This window comes from Alosa alosa, chromosome 20 (genome assembly GCF_017589495.1).
Source record: "Alosa alosa isolate M-15738 ecotype Scorff River chromosome 20, AALO_Geno_1.1, whole genome shotgun sequence".
Classification (NCBI taxonomy): Eukaryota; Metazoa; Chordata; class Actinopteri; order Clupeiformes; family Clupeidae; genus Alosa; species Alosa alosa.
The window spans coordinates 14,893,879-14,921,147 of NC_063208.1; the positions used below are offsets into that span (position 1 = coordinate 14,893,879).

The 27,269-nt window shown below is 46.8% G+C and overlaps 2 protein-coding genes across 2 annotated transcripts in view; both read right to left on the reverse strand.

Moving 5' to 3' along the window:
- elmo1 (engulfment and cell motility 1 (ced-12 homolog, C. elegans)) overlaps nucleotides 1-2,795 on the reverse strand; it is a 60,169-nt gene extending 57,374 nt beyond the window's left edge. Inside the window, exon 1 of the mRNA XM_048229146.1 lies at nucleotides 2,661-2,795. Within this exon, the coding sequence (XP_048085103.1) occupies nucleotides 2,661-2,782 (122 nt within the window). The 5' untranslated portion in view covers nucleotides 2,783-2,795. The remainder of the gene's footprint in view (nucleotides 1-2,660) is intronic.
- A 3,168-nt stretch (nucleotides 2,796-5,963) lies between these two features.
- LOC125285679 (engulfment and cell motility protein 1-like) overlaps nucleotides 5,964-27,269 on the reverse strand; it is a 34,615-nt gene continuing 13,309 nt past the window's right edge. Inside the window, exons 2-5 of the mRNA XM_048230220.1 lie at nucleotides 9,326-9,515; nucleotides 7,236-7,276; nucleotides 6,998-7,070; nucleotides 5,964-6,020 (exon numbers count right to left, since the gene is read on the reverse strand). Coding sequence (XP_048086177.1) covers nucleotides 5,964-6,020; nucleotides 6,998-7,070; nucleotides 7,236-7,276; nucleotides 9,326-9,403 — 249 coding nt within the window. The 5' untranslated portion in view covers nucleotides 9,404-9,515. The remainder of the gene's footprint in view (nucleotides 6,021-6,997; nucleotides 7,071-7,235; nucleotides 7,277-9,325; nucleotides 9,516-27,269) is intronic.

The window sequence follows — 27,269 nt, forward strand, 5'->3', positions numbered from 1 at the left end:
CAAGTGGAGAAGAAAGACAAATTCCACAGCCAGGAGCGCTAGAGGAAGAGAAGGAGGAGGAGAGCGCTCAGTCCTCCAGGAGCAGCAGGGGGCGCTAGTGAGCGACACTGCACAGCACAGCGCGGCAGGAAGCAGTAGTGCAGCCGCTGCAGAGCAGCTGCGCAGACAGAGGTCCCATGCTGAGTTACTGTAGTACCATTAGTAGAGCCGTCACACCACCAGTGACAGGAGAGGAAGCTGGGTTAGTCCCTAATCTAATCTACCTCAACCAAAAATCGCACATCAGCCTCATCATGCCTAGTACCTACTACAGCAGTTTACATACTAGTACCAGCTAATTCAGACCTTAATGTTACGGGCAAAGCAAGAGTCAAAGTTATGGAACTGTATGAGTGTCCATTGAAACAAGATGATGAAACAGAACTGAGACCATAGATCCAAGCACAGCAGTTCAAGCCACTAGGTCAATCCCTCAAGGGTTAAGTGCTGGACTGGGGTCAGCCACTGCCAACACAACTGCCAAGGCCTTAGATTGACAGGTGTTGTGGGTCTGCATTCTGAAAAGGTTAACTTCACTGGTACTAGTAAGTGACCTACACTAGCATTATTCTATTGACCTTGATTTTCTGTTCACCATGTACCAATGAGATGTCATTAGGCCTTCATGTTATGTATGACCAAATTCCTTAAGACCTTCCAAACACTAGAAAACAGCATTCTTTAGCACAAATAGAACAGCTGCATGAACAAAACATAGAGTCATCACTGAAATGTAAAAATATTCAAAGGGAAAAGAACTGCGAGATAAAGAACATAAAAGGCAAATAAAAGTCATATTTACAATGCACACAATAAATGTCCACATAAAATCTACTGGCTGAGACTGCTGTGAAAAATGGACTAAGTCAAAGGAAAATGATCACCTTTCAGCTGTGGTAAATAATATAAAAATTACAAAGATAAATGTCCCAATAACATATTAATTAATAAGAGCTATTATTAAAACTTATAACTAAAAAGTATGAGTGCGCTGAATGGTGTTTTATCATTTACTGTAAAAAGCTGGATGGCTTAAGTGGATTTTCATGACTCAATATCTGTCAACAATGACAGTCCAGAGGATTTATTTTACAAACTAATAATTCCATTGTTTTTCTGTTCATTTAATTCCTCATGACTAACTTCTTTTGTTTATCTCAATTCTGAAACCCTGGTTGCTGCCTTCATGGAGCAGTGCTGCCCCCCTGTGGTAGACTGTATCACTACTGCTTCAACATTGTAGCCTCTTCCCATGTTTAACCTTCAAAGCATGAATACTGCTGGAAAGCAGTAGAGCACAATACAAAACAAAACAAAATCAGTTAAATCTGTTAAAAACAAACTGGCTTGATAATGATCCATAATTACCAAAATGGCCCTCTGCGGTATGAACTTTCAATGTCTGTTTGGAACATCATTTGTTAGATACATTTAATTCTGCTCTGGTATAATTTTCTCACAAAAGGTTTGCCTCTGGTTAGCACAGGGGCAAGAACAAGACACAGCCCGAGAGAGTGCAGAGGGTTAACGCGTACAGTGACACAGAGGTTTGGCAGTCAGTCACATACTGGGGGAAGCAGTTGGAGGCCACTAGTCCACAGACCAACCATATGGTGAGTAAAGCTTTTGCACCTGGCACTGGACAGTCATGTGCTCTGGCTCTCGGCCAGCGAGAGCTTGTCGAGGATCCACTGGCCTGTCAGTACCGCCACGCACAATGTGAAGGGGACCTCTTGAAAAACTGAGTGGCGCTTTAGAAGTGGGCACTCTCTTTGACCTTGAGAGAGGGAGCAAGTGCTTCTCTTATATTTAGTAAGAGAGAAGGGAAACTGTTTGTTTGTAGGAGTTCAGTGGATTGTTATTTGTTTACAGGCAGATAATGTGAAGTACCGGCCAATGGTTAAGCTCAATAGCCCACAAGAACCACAACATCCCTCATCACGTACTAAATGCAGATAAGAGCTTCAAGAGGCACCAGTCAAAGCTGTTCTCTGAAAGTCCACCAACAAACGGATGGAGAGGCACCCTGTAGGCTTGTTTTTGCACTTAATCAGACTGTTTTGATTGAAGTACCGTTAGTTTCAATGCATCGGTAGCAAATAGGAATAATTTAAAAGTAAAAATGCAAAATGGCCATTATCCATCTTTGCTATCAGAGAACAGAGTTGGTGCAATCTTAAGTGCGCGTGAGTACCCACCCCCAGCTGACCCCATTAAGGAGACAAAAAGGTTTTTAGGCGTGTCTGAAGGGCATGACTACTAAGTATTGCTGTTTATTCCCCAAATGGCCATCACCACATGCAAAAAGTAAGAGGAAATTGATGATTCCATTAAATGGGTGGAGAAATGCGATTGAGAGAGAAAGAAAAGTGAGAGAAAAAAAAATCAATCAATCAATCAATTTCTTTGGTCAGTGTGAATAAATCAGCTGAGAGTGAGTAGACGGTTAAGTGCGGAGGCTGCCACCGCTTAGTTTGCCTGATTTCCGAAACAGTCAGCGGACGGAGACCTGAGTCAGGTCATGCAGACTCGGCCGGAGGATTAGAAAGAGAGTTGGAGAAGAGGGGTGGGGTGGGTTATCCAGCTCAGAAGAGGTGGGTAGGGGGGAGGATGGGGCTTACCAAGGCTTCATTATCTTCTGTAGTTTCTGATACCGTCTGCAAAGATTTAAAAACTTTGACGTCAGGGAGAAACATGCACATCCAACACAGCACACTTGCAGCACTGACGCACGCACACGCATACACACAACCAATCAAACACATACATAAACAAAGAAGTGAAGAAACAACAAAAAATCCACAAAAATGGTTTCCACACACACTGTATTTGCCAAACCAGATGTCCTTCACATTCATTTTCCAAACAAACATCTGGACAGTGAATACATCATTATACCAAATTTAAAAAAAATGCCGGCAGTGCAAATAACATGAAATACCATAGGCAAAAAGAGATACCAAAAAGCCACCGAAAACAGTACATCAACAGACTTACACAAAGCATGCAAAGCTGAGCACTCAAAGAGAGGGGCAAAATCATTCACAATACTCTTACCATGGGCATCGCCCTCTACTGGCAAATGTTAGAACTCACCAACATCACATATCACCAACAATTTTCACCACCAAAGCTCACCATCAATTTTATGACCGTAACACACTTTTGATAGGATAAACACTTACATTGCATATAACAACAGTAAGACAACACAGAGCAAAAGACCATTTGTAGAGGTGTACAGGTGAAAAGGTCAAACTGTTTGAAAATGTAGAGAAAGAAAGAAAGTTAAAGATACTGTGACTGGCCTCTCAGTATCAAGTGGTTCAGCAGCAAGACAACTGATCTGATTCATAAACTCAAAACTACATGAAATGAGACTGTTTACAGGAACATTGCATTGCACAACATTCTTCCATGGTCCATAAGGTGGAGGCAGGATGCCTGTTAGTGCATCTGAGGCTGTGATTTGAGTCTGTTGGCCAGTAGAGGGCGCTAACACCTTTCCATCTCGACCCCTTGCAGTTTCTACTGTCGGCCTCACTGCCGCATCACGTTCCGGGCAGGGCCATGAGAGCAGGCTAGCCTCAAGAGTGCCGTCATGCCTAAAGCCTCTTATTATGGTCAATGGCCGGCTGGAATTTATGCATGTGTGTTTATGCTTCTATGACTGTATGTGTGTATGAGTGCGTGTGTGTGGGTTTGGGAAGAGTCTTTTCATTCCGAAACGAAGCAACATCAGCACGCACACACACACACTCACACTCAAACACACCACTGAGGCTACGAACTCTGGAAAGCACGGCAGCAGAACCGAACTATTTGAATCGTTTTCAGATATGGGAGGCTTTCTCAGAAGACCACTAAGACAGCGGAGTAATAACCTCACCGACCCCTAGCACCAAAGCTCTCCTCCACAGCCTACTTCATCTCACATGTGCTGACAGGAGGATTAGAAAATGAGTTCGCACAGCCTCTGTGTGTGTTTGTGTGTGTGTGTGTGTGTGTGTGTGTGTGTGTGTGTGTGTGTGTGTGTGTGTGTGTGTATATATATATATATGAGAGAGAGAGAGGTTAGTATTTAGTCTTGCAGAGTTAGTAACCTTGTAAAGTGGCTGGGGAATTGCACCGGCTAGTGGCTAGTTCTGAGGGCAGTACAAATAAACAAGCCGCTGGAGATAAACAACCAGCAGTAAGAGCTGGAGCTCTTAACCATCAGGACAGGAAAAACACACACACACACACACACACACACACGCTGTGAGAACTCTGCCAACCAGTGCCCTGTGGGATGGATGGGGCCAGAGGAGGAATAATTAGGCTGGTATGTTACAGAAATGTGCCTCTGTCTGACGTGCAAGCTAGCTTTCTCTCTCACACACTCTCTCTCTCTCTCACACACACACACACGCACGCACACACACACACTCTAAGCTTTCCACTGTCCGCAGGGTAAGCAAGGATGGTGAGGAGACTGAGATCTCTGATATTCACTTCTCTTTCAAAGATGCAGAGAGGGAATGACTGTATAGGACTACCCCTACCCTCTCTCTCTCTCTTTCAATCACCCTATCTCCATATATGCCCTTCCCTCTCACCCTCTCCATCCCTTTTCCTAATCCTTCTTCCACTTTCTCTAAATACTCTATACATCCCTCCTCTCTCTCTCTCTCCCTCCATCCATCCATCCCTCCCTCCGTCCGTGCTCACAGAGCGTGTGCTCCCCCGCGGTTCTCTCTCCCCGGCAGCGCAGCGCAGCGCAGCATGGAAAAAGCTCCAGCTCAGCAGAAGCGTCTGCCCTCGCCATAACCTTGGAGCGCGGCACACCGGCGCAGTCTGCCCAAGAGTGGAGGAGAGCGAGGGGAACAACAAACAACATAGATGTACATTCACACACACATACACGGACACACACACACAAGACGACACACACACACACACATGGAGATGGACACACACACACAAAGAGATGGACACACACACATACCCTTGCCTTTATCTGAATGTTTTAATTAAATACTAATGTGTTGACAGGGAGGAATTTAGATGACTGGGGGCAGATGGCCTCAGTAAGGACTCAAGGCCATTTAAACAAGTCTGATTGATCAGCATCCCTACCAATACCCACACCACCAAATTAACCCTATATTGATTGTTTTCAGACTGAGTATTTCCTAGAATTTGCTGGGTTTTTTCACCTCCTGGATGAGACCTGCTGGAGTTGGAGGGTGCTGTGCAATGCCAAGGACGAGCGGGCCACACAATGCGGCTCGTTTCAAGAGCCTGGCTGCTGAGGCTGACTCAACGCACTCGAGACCGAAGGCCACTGAGAGACACGCACAGAGAAGAGGACCTCCTCGCACTGGCTCAGAGGAGATGAAAAGACAAAGAGGGAGAGAGAGAGAGAGAAAGGAGTAAAGGGGAGTGGATGGTGAGAAAAGAGGGATGAGGAGGAGGAGGAGGAGGAGGAGGAGGAGGGGAAGGGACACACACACACAAAGAGATGGACACACACACATACCCTTGCCTTTATCTGAATGTTTTAATTAAATACTAATGTGTTGACAGGGAGGAATTTAGATGACTGGGGGCAGATGGCCTCAGTAAGGACTCAAGGCCATTTAAACAAGTCTGATTGATCAGCATCCCTACCAATACCCACACCACCAAATTAACCCTATATTGATTGTTTTCAGACTGAGTATTTCCTAGAATTTGCTGGGTTTTCACCTCCTGGATGAGACCTGCTGGAGTTGGAGGGTGCTGTGCAATGCCAAGGACGAGCGGTTACACAATGCGGCTCGCTTCAAGAGCCTGGCTGCTGAGGCTGACTCAACGCACCTCAGAGCCGAAGGCCACTGAGAGACAACAGAGAGAGAGAGACAGAGAGAGAGGGATGAGATAGAGAGAGATAAAAGTGCACACTACTCACAGAGTTTGGTCAGTCGCAGAATGGAGCCATTCTTGATGTCATTGCGATTCTGGAGAGAGAGAGAGAGAGAGAGAGAGAGAGAGAGAGAGAGAGAGAGAGAGAGAGAGAGAGACAGAGAGAGACAGAGAGAGAGACAGAAAGAAAGAGACAGAGAGAGATCTGAATGTACAGATATGCTGTACTAGTGGAGGTGGTGCTACCTTTTCTGTGATGTAGAAGTTGGTGGAGTCGGCGTTCTGCAGGCGTAGTTCTCATGGCTTTACCGACCATCTGTGAAATGAGCCATTGGGACAGCTTAGCAGCAGTCAATATTACACACACACACACAAAGAGATGGACACACACACATACCCTTGCCTTTATCTGAATGTTTTAATTAAATACTAATGTGTTGACAGGGAGGAATTTAGATGACTGGGGGCAGATGGCCTCAGTAAGGACTCAAGGCCATTTAAACAAGTCTGATTGATCAGCATCCCTACCAATACCCACACCACCAAATTAACCCTATATTGATTGTTTTCAGACTGAGTATTTCCTAGAATTTGCTGGAGATAGAGGGAGAGAGAGAGAGAGAGACAGAGAGAGAGAGAGAGAGAGACAGAGAGAGAGAGGGATGAGATAGAGAGATAAAAAGTGCACACTACACACAGGGATTGGTCAGTCCAGAATGGAGCCATTCTTGATGTCATTATGATTCTAGAGAGAGAGAGAGAGAGAGAGAGAGAGAGAGAGAGAGACAGAGAGAGAGAGAGAGAACACAGGTGCAGTTTGTTTTTCAACTTATGAGCACATGGAGTAACACACAGAGGACTAAAAAGGTCTTTACAGACAGACCGAGAGAGTGAGACAGAGAGACAGAGACAGAGAGAGAGAGAGAGAAACAGAGAGAGAGAGAGAAACAGAGAGAGAGAGAGAGAGAGAGAGAGAGAGAGAGAGAGAGAGAGACAGAAAGAAAGAGACAGAGAGAGAGACAGAGAGAGATCTGAATGTACAGATATGCTGTACTAGTGGAGGTGGTGCTACCTTTTCTGTGATGTAGAAGTTGGTGGAGTCGGCGTTCTGCAGAGCGTAGTTCTCATGGCTTTGCACCGACCATCTGTGAAATGAGCCATTGGGACAGCTTAGCAGCAGTCAATATTACACACACACACACACACACACACACACACGTGTCTGAAGCTCGGTGTAGTTCCATTTGGGAACACATATACCGGTACAGTATATGAGAAAATAAATCAATAAATGAGTTTAGTAGACTTACCCCTCGCACACTTCTTTTATGATAGCCGAGAGTGGCTTTTTCTGTGGGAAATCAACAAACACAGAGCTTCATTAACGGTCCATTACTCACAGACTCAAGTGTAAACAAGATCCAAATCAATGAGCACTATTAAAACAAACAAACAAAAACAGTCTCTGATCATACCGAGTAACAGACACCATCTAAGAGGAAGGCAGAAGGGACTGGCCTCCATCTAAACTAACAGCAGAGTCAACTCATCTGGCATCTGTGGATGAAGTGCATGCCAGGATACAAGTTGCAACGCAAATGTCTGTGTGTGTGTGTGTAGGGAGGAGGGTCGCTGCTAGCGGGGACATGGCTGGACATTTATGTGCGGGTGTAGACTGTGGATGAGGCTAGTGGCTGTAAGCATAGTCACAGAGCTACTGTCACATCTACCCTTTTCTATTGAAGTCATACAAAACACACACACACACACACACACACACACACACACAAGCTCTGCAGGAGTAGTACACCAACTAAACACAACTGGCACAAGGGCTTTACTGCTGCGACAGCACAAACACAGACACGAAAACACACGCACACAAGCTCTGTTCAAGTCCAAGGGCCACTGGGTGTTCAACCCCAGGTTGCAGCGCTGGCTCCTGCTAGCGAGAGCTGAAAGCTGGGTTTGTCGCTCGGCCTGGGCTGCCTCAGAGCCCTGCCAACGCCAACAGCTGCGGGAGCTCCACATCGTCTCGTTTGCACGGCGCGACCAGCATCCATTTCATGTGCTAACGAGCAAAATGTTTGCCTTGTGAACCTCTAAGGCATGGGAGATATTTGAGAATGGAACCGGGGAAAATGTGTGTGTGTGTGTGTGTGTGTGTGTGTGTGTGTGTGTGTGTGTGTGTGTGTGTGGGGGGGGAATAGGAATGGAAGAGGAAAGTTGGGGGAATTAAAAAAGGGTGTGTGTTTAAGTAACAGAGCCCTTCAGCAGGGGGGGTGATTTTATTTGGGGTTATTCACAAGTGGCGCTTGCAGAGATTTCTTCCTGCCTTGTGAGGCTGACTCAAGCAGACATACGCCATGGGAAGGGGTCTGTCTGTCTGTGTGTGTGTGTGTGTGTGTGTGTGGTCTGTGTAGAGGTCTGTGAGGCTCACTTCTGCTATGTGGAACCGGAATTAAAGAGGAGAGGAGGGCAGCGGTGCCGTCGCATCGCACGAAGGGACACAAACATGCTGAGCTGCGCAGAACACAACCCCCCCACACACACACACACACACACACTGTACACACAAACCCCCAAAAGGCTTGGGAAAGCCGCATCTGGAGTCGCCAACCCAATTAAGAGAAAGAAACTGTGCATGCATATACATGAGCTGTGGCAGGGAACTAGGGACTAGGGAACTGGCTATATGGAAGAGCAATTTGTTGAAATTAAATTGCTTTCATTTTGGGTGGGTAAGGGGGTATGTGTGTGTGTGTGCGTGTGTGTGTGTGTGTGTAACCCTATTGATTTGCTCGTACCCCATTTGCTCATGAGGCTGAATCTCATCTCATTAGTGATGTTCCTGTGCACTTTCACTTGGCCGACGGACGACTCCGATAAAACTACTCTCATCTCCGACTACAAAGCTCCGACATCAAAGCTGGGCAGGTTCAGGCACTGATGAAACGGATGTCTCTTCGCCGTGTCGTACTAATGCGTCGGGTTCGCGTAGATAACTTTGCCGCTGTCTCGTCTGATGATGGGGACAGGTGACCTCCCAGTTTCTTCACCCATCACACCCTCCTCCCACTCCCACTTCAGACTAAACATTCATTAAAGCTGGCAACTTTTGGAGTTCTTTTTAAGTTGGACTGATCTAAGACCTGCCTTAGGTGATCATTTTGTTCCAGCCTGCAGAGCATCATTAACAACTTCACTCAAGGGAGGCATCTCTTCATACCTTGAAGTCCTCAAGACTCAAACACACGCAATACATCCCTGAACTAAATGACAACATCATCTACATACATTGATAAGTCATTCTACCTGATTTATGTGCATATGCACACAGGACCACTTAGCTACAATTGCATTCTGTGACACACACCCCCCGAAAAGTTCGGGTACTCACCTGGTCAATCTCCATGAGCTTGGGGAAGGCCCCCGGCCACTCGATGGCCACCTTCACGATGTCGGCAGGTGGCGGCATGGCTGCGGCGAGCGAGGGAGGGAGGGACCGTGGCAACCAATGCGGAGCCTCTGCTATGGCAACAGGGGGGGGAGGGCGGAGTCTCTCACTGCTGCTCGCCACTCACCCAAGCCTAGAGTGAAGCAGAGAGAGATTTCAGTTAGATTCAGTGGGTTCAGTTGAAGTAGGCGGTCAAATAGGTCACGGAAATTCACTACCCAGCACCAAGCACATACATCATTACAAAAGTCACAAGAGATGAATTTGGCACAGAGATCAGAGCTGAAGTGGATGCTCGTTGAAAGGCTGGGGATGTTTGAGCTCAACAGACAATCCAATATGGACCTTCATTCTGTGCTCCTAAAACAACATTGCCGATTGGCAGAGATAGTATGTGGCTCTGTCCTCAGTCTGAGACACTTTGTTTGTATGCCCACTTCCAGAGCCAGGGCTGTGCACGAGCACTAAGATTTTCTTTAAAACACACACACACAGAGAGAGAGAGAGAGAGAGAGAGAAAGGTGTAGGAATGCAACAACAGCTCATGTAATGGATTAAAATAGAGAAGGAGACAAAGAGAGTAGGAATGCAACAACAGCTCATGTAATGGATTAAAATAAAGGACCGCACTTTGGAGTCAACCGTGTCTAAATAGGGAAGTGACACTAATGCACACTCTCTTGCTCTCCTCATCATCAAACTGAGTCTGGTGCTATGCAACTAAAAATACAGACAGCGTGGCGACTGGTAGAGTCCCTCTTTAGATGCGGGTTTGCACAGAGACGCTTCAGCATGCTCAAATATAGAGACGCTGCCGCAATGACTTCAGATCAGCGTGTCCTCACCACCTGCTAACAATGCCGACAACATCTGCTACTGTGAAAGGCAAAAAAAAAACAAGCATTTGAATCTGAAAGTGCCGTCGAGCACAAAGAGAGAAAGCGAGATCGGTCATGCTGGCCAGGCCAGGCTAGGGAGTGGACAGTGCTGCACAAATGAAATGGCACAGGGGTGGAGGTGGAGGTCTGTCTGGGGGACAGAGAGAGAGAGCTGGAGGCTGGGCTGTTTAGCCCATCATTACTGTTGCTCTGTCTGCTGATGGCAGCCTCTCTGAGACATCCCATTAAAACGGTAGGCCAGACTGGCTAAATCACACACACACACACACACACACACACACACACACACACACACACACACACACACACACACACACACACACACACACACACACAGACACACACACAGACACACACACAGACACCAATTTTACAAATACAGTAGCTCTGAGCAAACAGAAGAGTCCCCATTATCGGACATCTAGGCTGAACTCACCAAAGAATTATTTTGGTTTTTTTCAGCTTCAGAATCCACCCTGTGAGACCTTATGCTTTACCATTTTGGAGTGGCATGATTACGCCTCGGTACTATTTAACCCACTCAGCTATCACGAGGAGGAGGAAGAGGATGAGGAGGAGGGAGGAGGAAGAGGAGGAAGAGAATGGCTACGAGGAGCCAAAGAGAGAGGGAGATAAAAATAAATAAGGGAAAAACTGAACGCTGGGTATAAATTATTCACGGCAACAGTCTGTCTGGGTGGCTGGGATCAGACCCGCTCCTGCTGTGTAAACCCCTCTGCATTTTTAATCAGCCTTCCATGATGCAGTGCACCCCAAATATACACACACACACACACACACACACACACACACATTACACACACACACACACCCTATTCCTCCCCTCCCTCTCCTCCCAAAAGAGACGTGGTCCGATCAAAGAACGAGCCACCACTGTGTCATGTCATGTTGTGCCATGCCATGTCATTCCTCTCGTCCGCATGGTGACTCATCTCTCCATCACACAAACACACACACAGAAAAGCCCCAGTCCGTTGCCATGGTGGCCAGCACATCAATAGTCACGCTGTTGTTGTCGTGGAGTTATGAGACTTTTTTCAGTCACTCAGTCATGCTTTAAATATTTCTCTTTGCCTGGGTGTGTGAGTGTGAGAGTTGTGTGTGTGTGTGTATGTATTCATTCTGTGCTTTCCAGAAAATGCCAGCTGGCTTCCCAGATTCTAACAAACACACACACACACACACACACTGAGAGGGTGAGACCCTGAGTAGATGATGCTGCACTAAACTACCATTCAGCCATATGTTCATAATGACAGCCCAGAGGGAGAGAGAGAGAGAGAGAGAGAGAGAGGCAAAAAAGAAGAGAGAACAAGGACGGAAGGAAGAAAACAAGACAGAAAGAAAGAAAGAACATTAAAGGGCGTGCAGCTGTCTGGTCAATGGTGAATCTCCAGACTGTTTTTTTCCACTCTCCTAGCCCTCCTCCTCCTCCTCCTCCTCCTCTCTCTGACACCCTCACATGTGTTTGTTTTCTGTTCTCAGTTTCAAGGAAAAGTCAAATGAGCGAGGGATGGAAGGAGGGATGGATGGATGGAGGGAGAGAGGAGGAGGGGGGAAAAAAGACAGGCAGTCAGAAATAGACGGGCATTGTCCTGACCAGCACAAGATGCCCTTTCTGCTGTGGGGAAGATGAGCCTGCAGGGGTGATTCTCTTGCTCCTCCCAATCACATCTTTCTCTCCCGTACGCCTTCTTTCCCAGTCTCTCTATTTCTCCTTCTCTCTCAATCTCTCCATCTCCCACGCTATCTCCTTTTCTCCCAGTCTCTCCATCTTCCTGTCTTTCTCCTCTCAGTCTATCCATCTGTATATAGCCTTCTCTTTCTCTCTTCTCTCTCAGTCTCTTCATCCCGGTCTCTTTCACCTCCTCTGTCTCTCTCCATTCAGCCTCAGTCTCTTCACTCTCTTCCTTCTTTTGCACACACACACACACACACACACACACACACACACCTCCCTCTTCTCCCCAATGCATACGAAACACTGCTTTGGAATAACATTTCTGCCACACGCAGCTCTGACCTTTACTCCCCCCCTGCAGTCAGTGTGTGTGTGTGTGTGTGTGTGTGTGTGTGTGTGTGTGTGTGTAGGGAGGGACAGGCGGGAAGAGTTGTGGAAACACTGTCAGCCACATGGAGCCAACGACAACATCACCTCTGTGAGGAGCCATTTACACCGGCAGTGACGGCGAGGGAGAGAGAGAGGGAGAGAGGGGAGAGAGAGAGGGAGAGTGAGAATGTGTGCATGACTGAGCCCTTAGACCTTGGTGTTATCGTAAGGGCTTGAACCAAAGGGTGGGGCGCCCAAAACACACACACACACACACACACAGGCCAAGAACATTGAAACGCCCCTTAACACACAAACACCAAGAGTTTGCTGACCTTTGGTCTGCTGTTGGGGTGAGCCCTGTTGACATTTCCACAGCTGGAGGGGATGATGAGGAGCTAAAGCAGGGATGGGCCTGGCTGCTCTAACCTGCTCAGGAGACAAAGGGCTCTATCTTGGACACCAGCGCAATTGACTTTGTATACTCGCGCTTTTGTTTTTCCTATTTTGCAGTCAGCGCATATTGGAATTTTCCCTCCACGGGTACATGTGCGCCACGGGCGCAAAGCAAACGTGGGCAAGCCCTGTTGATATTTTGCATTTTCAGATAACAATACTGCCACAGACCAGGAACCTCCTGGTCTAAAGTCATTGGCGCAAATTCAGATGCTAATTTAAGGGCGCATGCATGGCCACAGGCCTGCAGAAATGAATGCTATGCACACCGATCTACAGACACCCTGTGCACAGCTGGAAACATTCAAAGCCTTGATCATATTTGTCCGTTTCCCGGTTTTGTTCGTGCATTGGTCAACTAAAAATTTAGTAGCCTATATAGTACATCTACATGCAATACATTACAACAACAACGCCTAATTACGACCTATTAATTTGGACAACTTTATACAGCCCTATAAAGGCTAAAGTTACCTTTAGTTTTGTTCCAATTTACCGTTGTGTATGGCTTTAAACTTATTGTAAATTCTTGTCGGTCATCTGGTACTGTCCCTGCTTGCCTTAAACATGCTGTTGTCCAGCCTCTACTGAAGAAACCCAACTTAGATTCCAAATGTCTGAATAACTACAGGCCCATCTCTAAACTGCCCTTTATTTCCAAAGTGTTAGAGAAAGTAGTGTTGTCCCAGCTGTCCCCCTTCCTATCCCAACATGCCATCTTGGAGCCCTTTCAATCAGGCTTCAGAGCGTTTCACAGCACAGAAACTGCACTGCTGAAGATAACAAATGACCTGCTCCTCACACTCGATGCAGGTCAAAATGCAGTCCTGGTCCTTTTGGACCTCAGTGCAGCTTTTGATACTGTGGATCATACCATCCTCTTCAACCGCCTGGAAGAGTGGGTGGGCATGGACAGCACTGCTCTGGTTCAAGTCCTATCTCCAACACAGAACTTTCTCCGTCTCCATTGGTCACTCCTCATCTACCTCAGCTCCGGTCTCCTATGGTGTCCCTCAAGGCTCAATTTTAGGGCCAATACTCTTTTGCCTATACATGCTCCCCCTAGGGGACATTATCCGTAATCACTTTGTTTCTTTTCATTTTTACGCTGATGACACACAGTTATATCTTCCATTGACATCACAGCAGTCCACCCAATCCCTCCTAGATTGTATAGAGTCCATCAAGCATTGGATGTCTAACAATTTCCTACAACTCAACAACAGCAAGACCGAGGTGGTAATTTTCGGCTCCCCTAAATCAATACCCACAGTAGCTGACAGTCTATCACACCTCTCCCCTTTTGTTAAACCCTCTGCAAAAAGCCTTGGGGTTATCTTTGAGCCTGACCTGTGTTTTAAAAAGCAGATAAATGCAGTCATAAAAAATAGCTACCATCAGCTGAGAGTGATCACCCGGCTCAAGCCCTCGCTGTCCTTTAAAGATTTTGAAACAGTTATCCATGCATTTATTACATCTCGGCTGGATTACTGCAACGCACTATACTTTGGCCTCCCCCAGAACCAGCTTGCCCGCCTGCAGTTGGTGCAGAATGCTGCTGCCCGGCTTTTAACAGGCACCAAGAAGCATGAACACATCACCCCTGTCCTCTCCTCTCTGCACTGGCTCCCTATTTGTTTTAGAATCCAGTTTAAAATGCTCCTTCTAGTTTTTAAGTCCCTCCATGGCCAGGCCCCTATATACATCTCAGACATGCTACAGCTTTGCTATGCATCCAGGCCCCTCAGGTCTACTGACAAAGATCTTCTCCATGTTGGGCGGTCCCGCCTGAAGCAAAAAGGGGATCGTGCTTTTGAAATTGCAGCTCCACGCCTCTGGAACGGTTTACCTCCCGATATCAGATCTGCTCCCACGACTGCTACTTTTAAATCTAGACTTAAAACCTACCTATATACATTGGCCTTTGCCTCTTAGATCTTCATTCTTTTATCTTGCTTTTATTGTACTTTATGTTTACTTTCAGCCTTTACCCCTTAGTTTTTAGCTTCTTCTTTCCTTTAAGACACTGTTTTAATTTCTTTATGTATCTAAATTGCTCTTAGCTCACTTTATGTCTCTTATTAATCAATGCTGTCAGTGTTGCAACTGTACACTGCGTGCAGATGTTTTTCTTTTTTGTCTATTGGAATGCCAGTGTTGCAACTGTACACTGCATGCTTTTATTTATTTATCTATTCTAGCTAGTCACTGTACAACACAACACAAGTTTTGCACTGCTTTAAATGTGCTTTATAAATAAAAATTACTTACTTACTTACTAAACATCGTGTGCACTTTAACATCAGCCTATAAGCATTAGCAGGTTTTGACAAGCACCACAATTTGCCTACCTTGTTGTAGCCCATCTGAAATAACTCCAAACTTTGCTATGTTCCCTCCATCATTTCGTTGTTTTCAAAAAACGTTTTATATCCATGATGGCCTTGAAGTCTTGAGTTTGTGAATTCGCTTAAATAAGCTTATTATGTGCTGTTAACCAGCAACCAGTTGATGATAACGTGTTTACAAACTCTACTTTACATAAAATAAATATTGTAGCCTACTGTCATGCAGTTAATGGGATACTGTGCAGAGTTGGAAAGTTAGGTCAACTTGGAAACTGTTTCTCGTTGTTGAGTTGCCTGTTGGTAAGGTACAGTCGTAGCTTACACCTGCAGGAGCGCTTGCTTTGGCGCCTTTGTTGAGCAATGCACTTTGCTCCTCTCATCTATACGACGCAGTTCCCATTTCTCCAAATCATACATAATTACAAGGACAAATATTGCAACACGAGGAAAATCAGTGTGGTGTCCGATGTGAAAAAACAGGTATAAATCTAGCGAACACATTTCAACGAATCACGGATGTGTTGATGACATAAATTAGGAAATATTAGTGGACTTAATGAGACGTGATGTTGAACTGCATGCTGATGCCATTTAACCCAAATGCCCTAGCAGCAGCACGGGAGAGGAGAGCTTATCTGACAGATCTGCACTGTAGTGAGGTAATGTTAAATTACATTGCAAAAATATCACCATGCATTCATAACCTCGTGATTCAGTGAGAGTGATCCCAAAACATCGGAAAGTGACATTTCTGTTTTACATTTTGTTAAGAGGAAAAATCAATAGCAAACTGTTCCCAACTGACTATAGCGCTGTGAACCGTTCCTGGTTGCGCCTGGCAAATCCGCCATCATAATAGCAATCCGCTATGGAACAAGCGTGGGAATGTGAGAATGGGAATGTGAGATGACTCTCTGATTGGTTTATTGCACGTTACGCCCAAACCACACCCATGAGTAATGTAGCAACTACAGTCCACCCAATTTTAGATTTGCTCCGGGCGCAACAGTCATTATCCCGCCGGTAAAATAGAAACAGTGCCCAAGATCCGCCCACAAAGTGATTTGCGCAAAGTCAATTGCGCTAAAGTGCAAGATAGAGCCCCAAGTCTCTCTCTCACACACACACAATCACACACACACACACACAAACACCACTGAACGAACGGCCACAACAAAGGGACTTCAAGTAGACCTATTCATCTCTGCTTTCTAGTCTTCATGAGTGTCCACAGTGTTCACAGAGTGTCCAAAACTCTCGAACGCCCAATTCCCACATTTATTGAACGGTATTCAACTCTTACTGTGTCATTTGTGAATGCAACCTAAGTAGACGGTGTTCTTAGAGTATCTCATAGGGGAATCAATAGAGCACCAAGACAGACTCGGACATGAGCAGAACCCTAAGGGATTATAATTCATAGCGGCACATTAAAGTTTAACATCTAATAAGTATCTAATGACTGTAATGCAAGTATACTTCAGTCTGGCGTTTTCCTCAGAGGTAGTGTTGGGTTGGAAGGGTGCGGGGTGGGGGGTGTTGGGGTTGGATCTGTCTTGGGAAGGGAGAGATGGGGGAGGCTCTGCTCTGAGCTCCTGGGCTTCTGTGCTTATTGATTTCCTCTCTGGATCCAGCTTCAGTGACCTAGCGCGCGCACACACACACACACAGAGTCGGTCTCGACGCACAGCACAGCGCCTGCTACTGCTGCTGGGACTGCTGCCGAAGAAGTCAATCTCCCGGACAGAACTGACACGCTGTCTGGAACAGTGTGTTCGTGTGTGTGTGTGTGTGTGTGTGTGTGTGTGTGTGTGTGTATGTATGTATGTATGTATGTATGTATGTATGTATGTGTGGTTTAGCTCCACTGCCTGATAGCAGTGTGTATGTGTGTAGATTTGTGTGGTTTAGATATACTTCCAAAAAGCAGAGTATATGTGTTTGTGAGCATTCTTGCTTTGAAAATGTATACTCAAGTAGCATTTGGATGAGTGTGTGTGTGTGTGTGTGTGTGTGTGTGTGTGTGTGTGTGTGTGTGTGTGTGTGTGTGTGTGTGTGTGTGTGTTAACAGCAGCTGAGCCTACCGCTGATGGAGCCAATATTGTTTAATCTGCAATCCCGTGGAGCATTTAGCATCTCTATAGCGAGGCGAGCGCTAAATCTCAACGCTGATCACTCTTAATTTCCTACTCCTACATCCCAAATACCCCTCCTCTCCTTCAGCTCTCCAGCGGAGGGGCCTTGGTATGGGGCACTGACGTGTGTCCTGCAGCGGATGAGCCTTGGTATGGGGCAATGGGGCACTGACGTGTGTCCTGCAGAGGGGGGCCTTGGTATGGGGCACTGACATGTGTCCTGCAGCGGAGGGGCCTTGGTATGGGGCACTGACGTGTGTCCTGCAGCGGAGGGGCCTTTGTATGGGGGGCACTGGACGGTCCCTGCAGCGGGGGGCCTTGGTAGGGGCACTGGCACTGCAGCCGGGGTCCTGCATGGGGGCACTGACATGTGTCCTGCAGCGGGGGGCCTTGGTATGGGGCACCATTTTTGTCCCTGCAGCGGGGGGCCTTGGTATGGGGCACTGGACGACGGTCCCGCAGCGGGGAGGGGCCTTGGTATGGGGTACTGACGTGTGTCCTGCAGCAGAGGAGCCTTGGTATGGGGCACTGACGTGTCCTGCAGCTAACTTTTCACCCTTTTTTTCTTTCACTCTCTCTCTCTACTCTCTCTCTCTCTCTCTGTTCTTTTTTTTTAAAAAATGTATTTATTTAGGGCTTTTCTCCCCCAGTGAGCCGTGCTTGGCTCCATGTGGCCTGCGGTGGAATGCCCCCCACCCACCCCCTACCCCCTTTGATTCGGCAGGGCGGGGAGGCAAAGCTTGGGGTGACCGAGGAGACTGCTGTCATAGCGATGCAGTCGATGCCCTAGAGCACCACCCCACCAAAACACACACACACACACACACACACACACACTCTGACTCAGACACTCACAAACTCTGATTCACTCTCTTTCTCTCACACAAAAACACACACACACACACACGCCATGGACAGGCCACATGTCTATCCCAGCAGTGGGAGCAGAGATCCTTGATTACTCCACGTTGCGCCTCTCTGGTGTGGGGGAGGAGAGGGATCAAATGTGGCCCTGCAGTCGCCACTCCGCCTTCATCCATCTCCATCTATTTTTCTGCCTACATCTCTCTCTCTCTTTTCCTCTCTTTCTTTCTCTCTCTGGCTCTCTCTTTTCCTCTATCTTTTTGTCTCTGTCTCTCTCTCTGAGTCTCTCTCATGTGCTGTTTTTATGGCCTCGCGGTCAAGAGTGGCGGTGGGTGTCAGGGTCGGTGTGTGTGTGTGTATGTGTGTGTGTGTGTGTGTGTGTGTGTGTGTGTGTGTGTGTGTGTGTGTGGGTTACGAGCGCTCATAATCCGTGTGACCACTCCACCACTGTAGAGGGGAGGGCAACCCTGTGACAGATAAAGAGCCAGTCACCGCACCACAGTCAACAACAACAACAACCAACCAGTCAGTTTGCAAACTCACAGCAATGGCTCCGGGTGCTTTTCTTGATGAGGGATCAAAAGCAAAACGTTTTCCTTTTTTTCCTCCACCCTATTAAATGGTAACTGCAATTGATTTGGCTTTTGAAAGAGCACTTCCAAACTTCTTCACAGCACACTGCTACACACACACACAGACACAGACACACACACACAAACCAATCCCCCTGGAGTTGTAGCATAAAAGATTAACAGGCAGGGGGTGGGGGGTGGTGGTTGGGGGCTATGAATAGTTCTGTGTAATACTGACAGTGCAACAACCCCTCCTCTTAAACAGCAGCAGAGATTTTCTTGCAGTAACCTCTGGGTCTGGGGCTGTTTGCAGCCTACGACGTAATCTCATCTCTCTCTCTCAGCCTACTCCCCTCAGTAATCTGAGAGGTGGGTGCAAGTAAGCATGCACACACACACACACACACACACAACACACACACAAACACAAGCTGCCTACCTGCATGTACACAAACACTGATAAATGCAAACACACCTGCAAACACACCCACACCCACCCCCACATCAAGTCATAAGTGCATTCCAGCTCTGTCTCTCTCATCATGCACGCACACACACACACGCACACACGCAAGCACACACTGACCAGACAGTTCAGTCGCTATGACAAGGTCATACATAATTCCCTGGCGGTTCAGGCACATGTCAACTACCAAAGAGTTAAATTAATTTCCCCCCAAAAAAGGGGATTGGTGTGTGTGTGTGTGTGTGTGGGGGGAGGAGAGGAAGCCACAGCAGGAGTTTCAAATTTAAGCCCTAAACTCGTGACCAGTCACATTGACGATTCACTACAAAAATAAGAAGATGACAGATGAGTGTGGTGGTGGGGGAATGGAGAGAGAGAGAGAGAGAGAGAGAGAGAGAGAGAGAGAGAGAGAGAGAGAAAGGAAGAGAGAGAGGGAGGAAGAGAGAGAGGGAAAGAGAAGGGATTTGATTTCGTTGAAGGGCAGAATGAGCTCTATTATGATCGGGTTTCAGCTCAATAATTCAAGAGAGGGTTTGGCTGCAGGCAGGGACTAAGAGCCTGGAGAGTGTGTGTGTGGTGTGTGTGTGTGTGGTGTGTGTGTGTGTGTGTGTGTGTGTGTGTGTGTGTGTGTGGGGGGTTGAGGACGAGGACAAACTGAGTTTAGCGGGTACAAAGCCACACTGGTTCGCGAAGCCATGGCTAATTTAACAACAAGCTAACGTTGCATGCTGAATCACTGTATTAATCAGCATTACTGAGGATGCTGTAGATGCCACACCTATCCATCTATCTATCTATCTATCTATCTATCTATCTATCTATCTATCTATCTATCTATCTATCTATCTATCTATCCATCAATAAATCTGTCTATCTATCCATCTATTTACCCATCGATCCATCTATCTATTCATCTAGCTATCCATCAATAAATCTATCCATCTATTTACCCATTGATCTATCTATCCATTCATCTAGCTATCCATCCATCTATCTATTGAGCAGTCTATCCATCTATCTATCCATCAGCTGCTGTTCAGAGCCTGCAGCTTGAGGGAAATGATTTACTGCTGAAAACACCTGTTCTCCAGAGGCACTGCTCTCTGTTGCACCTCTGGCCTGAGCGCTTTGCAGCCTGTGGCCCAATCACATAATTGTTCTCTGTTGGCCAAGTGGTGTATGCATGCACGAGGAAGCAAATGCACACACACACACACACACACACACGGACACGTCTGCTGGCGTTTACTTCCCGTTTGTAGACTGAAACATTGTCAAACTGCACGGTTTAGGAAAATACCACAGAAAAAGAAGAAAAAAAAAAACAGTGGTGAACAACAGAAAACAACACATACTGTACCTACAGTATTGCAGAACCACAGACACACACACACACACACACAAGCTCAGGAAACATGAATATGAATTAATCCTCTTAAACTTTCATAATCGTTGGGATTCCATTCAGTGAGGTACAGTTGTGGTGGGGGCTGGTGGTGCAGTGGTGCACAGGCTGGTGGAGGAGAGGGAAGGATGGGGGGGTGTACAGGCTGGTGGGGGGGGGGGGAGGCTGCCGTGCTTTTAGCAGCTCATCAGACACCTCTAAACAGCTAAGGCCCCTGCATAGGGACAGGCTGGGGAGAGCTGGAGGCCTGGTGTGCACGCACGCACACACACACACACACACACACACACACACACAACAAACGAAACAGAGGCCTCGGGAGACAAGCCTTTGAGTTACGGCTGCCGGGTTCAACTCCTTCTCTTACCCTCATACGCCCGTCCTTTATTCTCCAACACACACACATACACATACACACACACACACACCCTCTCGCTCTGTCTCCCTCTCACACACACACATTTTACCCTTTGGGCATGAGGTGTTCCATGGCACTCCAAAGACAATCTGACGTTTGGCGCTTTGGGACCTCTGCATGACTTCTCCAAAAGTCACTCATACATACATGCATTAGGTCCCATCTTCTCTCCTTCTCTCTTTTTCTCTCCCTCTCTCTCTCTCTTCTCTCTCTCTCTGTGTTCTTCCCCCTAAGTCACTCGCTCACTCACTCCCTCAATCCTGTAGACTGGAAAAATTTGGGAGCTTCTTTAAAAAAACACCACGAGAGCAAAAAAAACACCAACCCTTCCACCTAGCAGCCCCCCAACCCCCAACCCCCTCCCTCCCTCCTTCCTGACAAGTGTGAAAAGCTGGCTAAACAGGCCTCGGAGTGCTTCGTCTTTTATTTTGCATTTGAAGCGTGCGCCCACGGGCCCCTGAATGTGTGCTTAACAAAAGACACAGAAGATGAGGAAGGAGAGAGAGAGAGAGAGAGAGAGAGAGAGAGAGAGAGAGAGAGAAAAAGAGAGAGAGAGAGAGAGAGAGAGAGAGGCCCCTCTCAGGATGTGGAACATGTTAACAATAGGGAGAGGAGGTCCAGAGCGGATACTAGCCTAAGAAGTGGCCATCTACCTCACTCAACTCAGGTCGTGCCTGCACTGTGAACTGTGTGTGTGCAAACACACACTCTTCATTTCTCGTGCTCCCTCACTCACAAACACACACACAATCAGTTCTTTCTGCTTCATGCACAAGGTATGAATCCAGAAAAATTAATTAATTATATATATAAAAAAAATTAATTATTAAATTCCAAAACATTTGCATTAACAAATTCCATGCATTTCTCTAAATGATTTATTCAATGCCATTTTCTCTCTCTCTCTCCCTCTCTCTCTCCTGTCAAACGACTCAGCGAGGGGTTTTTCATCTCAGGCCGCCCTTACAGCAATTAACACGCCAGTAGTCTCACCTCCCTTCAGATGTCGTGTTTTTTTACACAGCAGAGCGTGGGGAAGTGTGTGTGTGTGTGTGTGTGTGTGTGTGTGTGTGTGTGTGTGTGTTGGGGGTGTTAGGGTGTGAGAGGGGACGAGGAGAACAAAAAAGAAAATGAAGTAAGCGAGGAGGACATTTCAGATTCATGGGAGGAGTTGACTAAGAGAAACAAAAATACTCCCGTGAGCTCATGAGGGCAGGGGAAAAAAAAAACTGGACGGAGCACTGGACTGCATGTGATCAGTGGCAGCGTGGCTCTTGAGAGTCACTGCTTCCACAGAGTGACGGTTAAAGAGAGACGGACAGGCGGTTACCACTCAGCACTGTATGACCACTAACCACACAGCAACCCCCGTAAACAGCGTTTACCCTCCGGCTGACCAGGAAGAAAAAAGTTGAAAGAAAAGTAAAAAACTAAAACAAACAAAGAAGAAACAACCAACCATTAACATCTCACTTCTTCCCTGCTTAAGGGGAAGTGTAAACATGACGCATCATCATCATCGCTCCTGCTCTGCTGCTTCAAAGGCAGCTCGAAAAAGAAACATGGCAGGTCAAATAACGGCGAAGCATCCTGCCGATTACGCCAAAGTGAGATGTATGGATGCTGGAGGAGCTTTAATAGTGCAGTACAGAGAACTGAAAACAGTTGGGGGGGCCACACCCTGTGGCAGTCTATAGAGCAGCCAGGGGCCTGGCCCAGCAGAAAGCAGAGAAACTCACCCGGAAATCTCCACGGCGTGACGGGGCAGCGCTAGGGCCTCACGCCTCTCGCTAGCCCAGCACAGAAGAAATGAGAACGAAACGTTGAGGTCCCTCCTCAAAACGATGCCATCGTCGACAAGCGCTCAAAACAGCAGAGAAGGAGCAAGTTGTGTGTTATTGGACACTACGACTTTTACAGTCTTGCCTGAGGCATAGGGAGAAGGAGAGAATGAGGCAGAGACAGAGAAAGAGAGAGAGAAAGAGAGAGAGCAAGTGAGGCAGAGAGGTGAACAGAAGGAGGAAGTAGGCGTTTGTCATGCAAAGAGGAAACGAGTCTACCACCACACAGCTGCAGGAAGGGCAAGAGAGAGAGAGAGAGAGAGAGACTGATAGAGCAAGACATTGAGAAGGCGCGAAATTCAAAAGATGAAACACACACAGCACACAGGTCACCTCGCTTTGACTTGTCAGGAATGAGAGGGCACAAAAACCCACAGCCATTGATCTCCCTCAATGATGGGAATGCGCCGCTCGATCACACTCAGTGTGTACAGTGGCGCTGCCTGAATGAACACCCCATTAATAGCTCAGAGGAGGTCGGGGGTATTGACGAAAAATTTGTTTTTAACGTGGGAGGTGACAGACAGACAGACAGACAGACAGACAGACAGACAGACAGAGAGAGAGAGAGAGAGAGAGAGAGAGAGAGAGAGAGAGACAGAGACAGAGACAGAGACAGAGAGAGCTGTGTCCTCTTCTAGGGTCAAGCATTGAAATGCAGTGCTGGAGTGCACAGGCCCTGGTGGATCAATGCGCTAGGGCTACTGCGCCAAGCAGAGATGGAAAGGGCACACACACACACACACACACACGAGTTTATACAGAATCACAAAAACAAAATACTGAAACACAAACACAGCAGAGACATACATATACACACACTATATTGCAACACACAGAGACCCAACCCCCTCTCTCTCTCTCTCTCTCTCTGCCCTTCCTGGTGAGGGCCTTCCGCTTATTTCCGATAAGGAACCTGGGCTTCACGTGGGTTGATTGGAAGAGGAAGAACAAAAACAAGAATGACAAAAACAATAACAACACACCAGGGGAGGAAAAAAAAAAAAAGGGAAAAGCACTTCCCCGCCGGCTCTTCCTGCATGTCCCCGTCAGAGCGCGTTAGGGCAGCGGCAGATGATGGCTTAATTGCCTCATGTTGGGGATAACGAGAGTGCTTCCACACTCACAGACACACACAGACCACAGACACACACAGACACAGACACACACACACAGACACACACACACAGACACACACACACAGACACACACACAGACACACACTCTTCTGGGGTGAAGGCCCTCAGCTCAGACTGGGCAAGGGACCTCAGCAGTGTTGGGCCCTGTACCGTAAACATTAATATTTCCCCCATTAAGCACTGCTAGTTTTAGTGTGTAGTAAAAAACCTGCCACAGAAGCCAATGACGCAAATGAATATGACTCAAAAGCATGACTAACTCATTTAGGCCAAGAGGACAAATCTTAGGGGATATCTTCTGCCTCAGCCTCAGTCCTCACCTTCTCACCCAGATGCCCCATGGGCCCAGCTGACCTCTTGACCTTTGCACTCACATGATCCGGTCTTGGGGCTACAAATCGTAAACGGACCCACCTACCTCAGCTATGGTCAACAAATAAATCAAGCCCATACTAGTTCTCTTTCAGTCCAAGCACAACAACGTCACCTTATGGATATAGCTTCCAAAGCGCTTATCCCAAAGATGAGGTCTCATGTTCTCCTTCAGGGAACCGAGATGTTTTGAGAGTTATTGGAATCAGAACCTAGGATTTTTATATTCATAAGTAGTTTACAGTATGTCCTGATGTTTCAATTATGTGTTCTTCCACATATGAGATGTCCCTGATCTGTGTGTGTCTACCAGGGTCTGATTAAGTGTGGTTCACGTAAAATGGGATGATCAACTATTTGTTTGCTACATTACAGCAGCTGGTGGATCCTTTACGCAAAGTCATGCTTTCCCATGATGTGAATCACTATAATAAATACAGAGCAATTCCACGGAAAACTGTCACATCCATAACGGCAACACAATGCCATTGTATTTACAGTAGTTGGCGTTATGGACATGACAGTTTTGCGTAGAAATTGCCCTACAACTCTGTTTCTTCTCTTATGCATGAAAAACTTAATCATATTTCAGAAGTGACAATCCAATCCTGACCTGGACTCTCTTATATTCTGTAAATTAAATCAACTGGATTATTTTGGTTAAACTAAATCCAGCATAGGGGTTTGAAAGTGAAGATGTAGAGAGGTATACTGATGCCACTAGAGTGTGAAAAACTGCTCTAAAGTTATTTGTGTCAAATGGAACGCTGCTTCAACTGAATGCCAAACTAAGGTTGTTTTGTAAATGGTGGAACTTTATAGTGAGCAAGGTGCAAAGGCTTTGTTCCTGATCAGGATTCCCTTTGTTTCCCACTCCTGGCTCCATCAACAATTTAGAGTTATGCTCTTTCTTCTGTTTAACCAAACTTTTCCTCCCAGAGTTTAAACTAGTAGCTCAAAGCAAAGCAAGCCTCCTCAAAGATCAGGCTCGGAATATTCCCTCTCTCTCTGACCTCAAAAACCAGAAAGTTCCAGACAGAGTGAAAGAGGAGAGGAAAAAAAAAAATCAGGCATATCTGTAGCCACCACCGAGCTGGTGGTTTCCTTGGAGATGCATATTTGATGCTCCCTCTTCTAATTAGCTGGGTTCAGAGCGCTGCACCTCCTGCCCTGCCCCCCACTGAGAAGAGGACCCCCCCCACACACACACACACACACACACACATGCACACAGACCTCTGACAGAATAAGTCGCTACAGCTCAGACCCCCTTGTGTGTGTATGAGAGAGTATGTGTGTGTGTGTACCGCCAAATGTATGTGTGTGAGTGTGTGTGCACCAGTAAAACAGTGTATGTGTGTGAGTGTGTAAGCGTGTACACATACAGACAGAATATTTGACGTGGTGGATGAGGAGAGGGATTTCTGTGATTGAGACGAAGGAGGACTGAGAGCTTTTGAAAACAATGCAATTGCATAATGCATTAAAAGCACCACAAACTCTGAATTCCAACTAATTCAAAACAGACCTTGGCATCACTTTTACTGCAGAAGAGGGACAACGTAACAACGCGTGTTTGATTTGTTTTCAGTTTAAGGACCCTATTTTTATCAAAAACACACTGCAATGAGAGTGAATGCAAAAAAGAAAGAGAGAGAGAGAGAGAGAGAGAGAGAGAGAGAGCACGAGAGCGAGACAGCGAGAGAGAGAGAAGGATTTTTTCAGATAGTTCATGCAGAAAACAGGTGTGTGAATCCACAGAGCAATCATCTCATTTCGTCTCATTACCATCCCTCATAAAAAAGAGCCCACTTCAAAAGACCAGCCAGACCCAGCTGTACACTTGAGCTTGGTTACATAAGGCCGTCATAATTTTTCCCTGTATGTGTATAATGTGGGAAAACACTTCACTGCTTTAAAATACTGAAAGAAAACACACACACACACACACACACACGAGAGACAACCTTTCAGCATTAGCAACAAGATAAAAACCCCTCTGCCATTTGGCTTCCAGCAACTTCAGCTAATAAAAGAGGGGATTTAAAGCTATTCCCAGCCAGTGCCATTTGAGGCAATAAGAGGACCGCTTGGGGCCCTGGCACATAGTGGCTGGACTGTGGCTCACCTGATGGACATGTGGCTGCTGACACTGGGAGTGGTCGCAAACAAGCAAGGGGCGCCGGCTGAGTGACCTTCTGCTCCGAGCTCGGTCAGCACAGCAGGTAACGCTGCCACTGACCCAAAATGGGTCAAGACGAGGTGATGTCAGCCTGCCACCGGTCCTGTTACCGTGGCGACACACCCTGCTCATGCCAACGGTGTGTGTGTGTGTGTGTGTGTGTGGGGGGATGATGGATGGAGTAAACGAGAGAAAGGAGAAGAGAAGATGAAAAGCGAGAGGTGGAGAGGTGGAGAAGTGGAGAAGTGGAGAGGTGGAGAAGTTGAGAGGGATAGAGACACCGAGAATAAAAAAAAAGAAAAAGAAAAGAGAGAGGAGAGAAGTTTGTCTAAACACTTGTGGGAGGGAACAACGGAGACATGGCAGGACAGACGGAAAGAGAGAAAAAAAAGAGAGAGAGAAACAAAAAGAGTGTCAAAGAAAGAACAGAGAAGAGGGGGGACAAAGAAGAGAGGCAACAGAGAGAAAAGACACAAAAGCAAAGCCAAGGAGGAGTATCTAAAAAGGCAGAGGGGGGGAACAATACCCACGTGGTGGGCGGCTGAGAGAGTTTCTCACAATGGGCAATTACCATTCTGAGACTTTATGAGTACAGCCACAGAGTGGCGGGGTAGTTTAAGAGGAGGAGGCATCGCAACATCTACTACAGTGAGGCATTCAGCAAGTCAAGGAGGCCTGTCGGACCAGCGTGTTCCGAGACAAAGACTTCTTCTGCGCTA